The 7,177-nt window shown below is 36.6% G+C and overlaps 1 protein-coding gene across 1 annotated transcript; it reads left to right on the forward strand.

Moving 5' to 3' along the window:
• Positions 1 to 226: 226 nt before the first annotated feature.
• Positions 227 to 6,183, forward strand: LOC125139332 (macrophage mannose receptor 1-like). Its single transcript, XM_047802727.1, is given in 7 exon segments — positions 227 to 423; positions 3,688 to 3,729; positions 4,028 to 4,179; positions 4,181 to 4,415; positions 4,630 to 4,974; positions 5,141 to 5,503; positions 5,880 to 6,183. Coding segments are annotated over 6 exon segments (1,140 nt in total). The 5' UTR covers positions 227 to 423; positions 3,688 to 3,689; the 3' UTR covers positions 5,885 to 6,183.
• The last annotated feature ends 994 nt before the right edge of the window (positions 6,184 to 7,177 follow it).

Consider the following 7,177-nt stretch of genomic DNA (forward strand, 5'->3'; position numbering starts at 1 on the left):
AATATAGGAGGAAGACAAAACACATACACAGTGATGTCATCATTATAATCATCATTCTGACAAAATCACTTTAAAATGGACAAATAAAAATAATGTAAAAATGTAAAAACTTAGTGGTCGTCTCTGGACATTTATTAGTTTGTTATTATATGTCAGTATCCTAATGCAGAGTAGTTGATGCTTCCTGTTTTCCAAGCACAAGCAGCTCGGATGTTTTTCCTGAAATTAAAATGAATCCACAAAGGCAAAAGGATGGGAGGGGTAGATGAAAGAGGACAGGGATATAATGTGATGTCTGTGCAGGTCAGAAGCAGAAGGTGAGAAGAAGAAGAACAGAAGGAAGCATTAACAAACTCACAACACACGACCTGGGAGCTTTTCTACTATTCGCTACACCACTAAAGTCCATGTGAAACATTCCAGGTATGAATATTGTACTTGTTTACATGTTTGTAGCTGAGTTTATTATATACTTTAAACTTTTATAGTGAAATGTTGTTAGAATATCTTTTCACAAAATTGTCAGATTTCAGTTGCCTTGTCTCTCTCTCTTTCTCTCTCTCTCTCTCTCTCTCTCTCTCTCTCTCTCTCTCTCTCTCTCTCTCTCTCTCTCTCTCTCTGATTTTTATTGTCATAAATAGAGGCGTTTGTTTAGACACACTGTAGGTTTAGCAGAAAGGTGTAAGATGGGGAGGAGAAACTTGGGTGATTCTCCACAATAGTTTATAGGTTATTGTTTATCTCTAGACTAGGAGTTAAATTAACTCTAAACTAGGGCTTGACAGATTCTTCCCTTGTGATCACTACATTATCCTGATATCTGAACCTTTTACCATGTGACTGTGTGTGTTGTTGTCTGCTGATATTCAGAATAAAATATGTGCAATTTTTGCAATATTTCTGCCAGTTTGAAAGCATCATGAAAAAATCAACATATATTTGGTTAAAGAAACAACAGATCATTTTATTGCAATTATTCTCACAGAGAGTGTGGAAGATATAGGATGGTGAAATGTGGATGTTGCTGAAACCAGTTCTGAACCAGAGCAGAGCGGTGGAAAGACACATTGTCCCAAACAACAATGTATTGCATATGATCGGTTTATGTAAGTATGAGTGCTGTATTGTAAAGGCCCATATGGACATGGCGGTGGAGGACTCCATTCTGTGTAATGGCTGCACAGAGTGTTATATTACCCCCACGTTGCCCTGGGACATTGACTATAGCCCTGAGGCCAATGATGTTTCTTCCCCTCCTTCGTGTTCTCGTCAGGTTGAACCCAGCCTCATCTACGCATATGAACTCATGCTGGATCTCCTGTCCATCCATTCGTAAAACTCTCTGAAGAACAGTGTCATGCAAAATTGTGTAGTTCAGTGTAGATATGATGTTGATATGATGATATTTTTACAATACACTGTACCTATTTTCCAGACGAAATGTTATCACACTTGCCACTGTGTATCGGCTTAGATTTGGCTGTACTCGCAGTCCAGCCTTCCTCAGCGTCAGGCCATGGTTGACAACGTGGTCAACAAGTGTTGCGCGGATCTCATTTGTCAGATTCGGACATCTTTGAGCACCTTCTTGTCTTCCTCTTCCTCTACCTCCAGCATGGCCTCCATCTCTTCCTCTTCCTCTGTTGATTCCTCCTCTGTTGATTCCTCTTCCTCCCCTTCCTCCTCCTCCTTCTCGTTCTCCTTTTTCTCCTCCTCGTCTTACTCTTTCTCTGACTCTTTACATTGTGCTTGAAGACCTATGAACTCACCTGCTGCTTTTTCAATTCAATATTCAATTTAAGTTCAATTCAATTCACGTTTATTTGTATAGCGCTTTTTACAATAGAAATTGTCTCAAAGCAGCTTTACAGAACATAAACATAGAGCAGAAGGTAAACATATATTATAGTGCTTATACACCTGATTGGTGTGTCTACAATTAAGCAAACAAGTGTTTACACACCTGATGACTGTGTTGACCCGACTGGTTGGACGGTGCAGTAATTTGACAGTCAGTGCTTTGGTATTGCATGGAAGTGACTTCATGATAGATTTTTGAGTGTAATGTATGTTAAGTGTGTTTAGTGTTTTGCAAATCACTGTGTATAGAGTTTTGCAACAAGTGTGAGGTTGACAATGTGCTTATAGTTGTGCAAATATGGGCTGATGTTTTGCCTCTTGAGTGTAAGGTTTTGCTAATAGTGTACTACTTTTAATTTTGGTGTGTAAGCAATCAAAAAAAACTGTAAGCCACTAAAGCAAAAAGATGGGAGGGGTAGATGAAAGAGGACAGGGATATAATGTGATGTCTGTGCAGGTCAGAAGCAGAAGGTGAGAAAAACAAGAACAGAAGGAAACATTAACAAACTCACAACACACGACCTGGGAACTTTTCTACTATTCGCTACACCACTAAAGTGCATCTTGAGAACAAAAAACAGGCATGGCTTCTGAAGCTAGCTTAGCCCTGATGGTAATTAACTATAATGTTTAAATAGGTAACATCCTTTGTCACATACTGTATGACTTCACAAAACTTCTACTTCCACTGCATCTGTAAAAGAACCTGTGAAAACAAAGCATAAGAAAACATTTAGATTAGCAAATCACTTTCACTGTAAAACGTTAATGAACATCTGCTAATGACTACATCTTTTAAACAGTTTAAGTTGTGTATTAAGTTCTAATACACCTGAGACATGCTAGCGTTAGCGACAAGCTCGTGTAACATACATGCATAACATACACACGCTTATATGAACCAACACAAAAAAACTTATGCCAGCGAAATGCAAACTTTGGGAACATATAACACTGGCTAATGTTATTAAATCTGACCTGACAGAAATAGCTCACGTTACTGTGAACGGACAGAAAATGAGGAAAAAACCTAGCATCAATTGTCACATTTACACTAAGTTAACTTATTAACATTTAACTAACATGGGTTTTAGGGTAATCATTTACTGTCAGAAAGATTTCTATATATTAGACTATTTACAGTAACCGTTTTAAAGTGCTTTAAAAAATCCACGGTTTGCACACTGAGGACCAGACAGCGCATTGTCACATTGACCTATTTCAGGCCCAGCCCCTCCATTCCCATCCCTTCCCATCCCCTCCCCTCCCTTACAGAAGTGTAACATACCAAGTTGTCTCTGCTTAACATGATCATTGCACTCAATATTTCATCTGAATTGTGCGAACAACTAATTTGAATTAGTAGTGACAAAGATTTTTTTTTTTTAAAAACAACAAAGAATAAGTAATGACCACTTAAAATGTTTCATTAACAGAAAGTCCTGGTTTAGAGTGTGTATTTAGCAGAAAGGTGTAAGATGGGGAGGAGAAACTTGGGTGATTCTCCACCATAGTTTATAGGTTATTGTTTATCTCTAGACTAGGAGTTAAATTAACTCTAAACTAGGGCTTGACAGATTCTTCCCTTGTGATCACTACATTATCCTGATATCTGAACCTTTTACCATGTGACTGTGTGAAGACTGACAGAAGTTGTTTCTGTCATGAAAGCACGAGCGATGGGTCAGATATGAAGCTTGAGACAAGAAACATGATGTTTATTACTTTCATAAGTAATAATGACAAACCAATATCATATCTAAATTTAAACATCTTTATTTACTTACTCACTTGTTCATTTATTTATTTATTTACTATTATTTACAGACATGAGTCATGAATGGTGTTTTGTTATCCTGGTCTTCTCAGGTCAGTGTTGTGTGCACTATAAGTTGTGTGTATTTGTGTTTACAGACAGTGTGATCATTTAATTTCAGCTCTTAAGAAAAAATATATTTGATAATTGTTCAAAAAGCTGTTAAAGAATGTGTCATGATTTTGTCTTTGATACATATTTTGATCCAATTATAGAAGTTTGTGATGATGATTTAATTGGTGTGTTTATTTATAAGACTATATAAATGCATGTTTATGGAATTTGTATTTATTTATTTATTTTTAATGCAGCATCAATAATAATTTTTTAACATTAATATATTTTTCACAGTAGTATGTGGTACAGGAGCATATATTCCTCATCGCTATCACTTTGTAAATGAGAAAAAAACCTGGAGTGAAGCTCAGACTTACTGCAGAGAGAAATACACTGATCTGGCAACTATCAGCAACATGGGAGAGATGAAGAAGCTGAATCACACACTGATGAAGAAAAATGCAAAGAAAGCTTGGATTGGTCTACAGAGAGCAGGACCTGGGAGATGGCTGTGGTCTCTGGAAGACCAAACTTTCTACAAAGACAGAGTCACTCACACACTGGCATCCTAATGAACCAAATAATGCTGGGGGAAATGAGTACTGTGTGTTATATAATAAGTTCGATATATTATGGAGTGATAACCAGTGTGAAACGTTGTTTCCTTTTGTATGTTATGAAGGTACAGTAAGAGATGTTAATAAAAAGTACATAAATGTAATAATGTTATAGTAATGAAAATCTTAATCTAAAATTAAGAATCTATTTGTATTAGTTATTTTTCTTGATTTTTGTTCTTAGTCACTTTTTGTTAAAGTTCTTTGATTGACATAAGATGCAAAAATCTAATAAAGTCATGCATGAGCTGTTCATAGATTTATTTATTTTTTTTCCAGAAAACAACACAAACACTAATAAATATGTATATATTAGTGATACAAAGAGCTGGTACGATGCTCAGACCTACTGCAGAGAGAAATACACCGACCTGGCCAGTGTGAGGAACCAAACTGAGAATGACGAGATCAGGAGTGTGGTTAATGTTTCAGTCAGTTCAGTTGTTTGGATCGGTCTGTTTTATGACTCCTGGAATTGGTCGGATCAGAGTAACTCCACATTCAGATACTGGAGATCTGACAAACCCAGTGGAAGTTTGATCTGTGCTGCAGTGTCTGAGTCTGAGCAACGTTACTGGACTGATGTGAACTGCACAGAAAAACTCCCGTTCGTCTGCCATGAGAGTGAGTTACATTACACTCAACACTTTTTAGTTGTATTTATTTTAAAGAATTAAACTCCCTCTGATATAAAACACTGACTGCAGACCTTCATACTGTACAGATTGTAGACTGTGAACATGTTGGACTGTTTATTTCTGGTACAATTGTTATTCCCTGGTATATTCAGATAAGCTGATCCTGATTAAGGACAATCTGACCTGGAAAGAAGCTCTGATATACTGCAGGAACCATCATCATGACCTGGTCTCAGTTCGCTCTGAGGAGATGCAGCTCTGGGTGAAGGAAGTGACTCAAAACGCCTCCACTGAACACGTGTGGCTCGGCCTGCGTCACACCTGCGCTCTGGGCTTCTGGTACTGGGTGAATGGAGAGATGATCTGCTACCAGAACTGGGCTCCAAGTAACAGGACAGGGTCTGAAGACTGCGGTCATGAGGAGAGAACAGGAGCAGTGCAGTCTGGAGGAGAGCAGAAGTGGATCAGCCTGCCTCGGAGCCAGAAACTCAACTTTATCTGCTCTACCTATGAAGGTTTGTCACTGTAGTGTTTCTGTATGTGTGTATTAAGTCAGTAAGATTTTTCTTAATATTCTTATAATATTGTAATTCATTTTTTGTTTCTTTGAATCATTATTATTATTATTATTATTATTATTATTATTATTATTATTATTATTATTATTATTATTATTATTATTATTATTATTCATTCTCTTAATGCAGATGTTTTATCATATTTTAATGTAACTCCACTGTCTCTATACAGTATGACCTGTAGTATGTTATTATACTTACTGTTCTTATTAATAGCAGGTTTGTGGGTAATTAATGTGGAATCTATTTACCTGATGTTTAAACTACAGTGTGTTGGTTTGCAGATTTAATTGTTTTTAAAATTCTTTCTCAGAATAAAGAACTATAACAAACTCAGCACATTTACACCCATGCAGGAAGTTTAGAACACCAAGACCTGCAAACAGTGATGTTAAAATCATCATTGTTCTTTTTTATTATTCAAATTTTGTCATTTTTTTGTTTGCCTTTTTTACTTGTAGACAGCTGAGTTTGTTATCAGGATGTCTGAATATTTACATGTTGATGGTTTCTATATCTGGGATTTCTGAGCACTTGTTTCTTTAACGTGTAAGAATATGGATCGTAATGACTGCTGACAATTTTCTTATCAGATAAAAATAAATATAAAGATTGTGCTTCAGTGTATCTGTGTTTTGTGTTCCACATCACACACACACACACAAACATGAAGAGTGTGTATGGTGTGTGTAAAGTTGTCACTTTGGTCATAACATGATTTGTTCAGTAACAAACTAAAACCACTTTCACTGAGTAGAATTTCCCGTATTCTTGTCTTGTTCATTATTTTATGCTCCGTGAGGGAAATTAATTTCATACACAACTCTGGTTCAGTCAACAGTTCAACATTAACCCTGTCCTGAAGTTTAAACCCAGAAGAACAGATTTTGTCCCTAATTTTCAAAATAATTACAAGAAAATAATGAGACCCAATGTGTTACACCACCAACACAAAATACTATTATGAGTGCTGATTAGTTAACACACACAGTATGGCATTATAACACTGTATATACTCACAAACACACATCGTAACCATCTTTGAGTCGATGAAGAGGAGCACATGGCTGCGAGGAAGAGCGGCCAAAGCGCAACAAAACCAATCAGAGCGCTGACTGCAACTATTCACCCTGATCGCTCCAGAAGAGGTAAGGAGTCGTCCAGCTCGTGTATTAACACACATGTATGTCTCTCCTGTAAAGAAGAGACACCGCTCCCAGATCACACTGCGACTCGCCAGCATCCTGTGTTCACTTTTACTTTTTTACTATTTCCTTCACTCTTACAAAGACTCTCTTCTTTTTTTTGCACTGCAATTTTGTAAATAAAACTAAAAAGATCTCTGCTTCAGTGTCTCTGTGTGTTGCCCTCGCAGTGTGTGTCTCTACAACAGAAATGTCCAGAAGTACACAGAGGTGGAGTATTAATCTAGACACATTATACAACATTACTTAACACTTATTATAATCATATTTACTTTTAAGTTAATCAATTACTTAAAATGTTCAATACAAGCAGAAGTTTAAATACGTTAAGATAGTCACTGTTGTATGTCTTGTTTTTAGACAAATAAGCTGGTATGAAGCTCAGATCTACTGCAGAGAGAAACAC

Source organism: Tachysurus fulvidraco, chromosome 18 (assembly GCF_022655615.1).
Source record: "Tachysurus fulvidraco isolate hzauxx_2018 chromosome 18, HZAU_PFXX_2.0, whole genome shotgun sequence".
Taxonomy (NCBI): domain Eukaryota; kingdom Metazoa; phylum Chordata; class Actinopteri; order Siluriformes; family Bagridae; genus Tachysurus; species Tachysurus fulvidraco.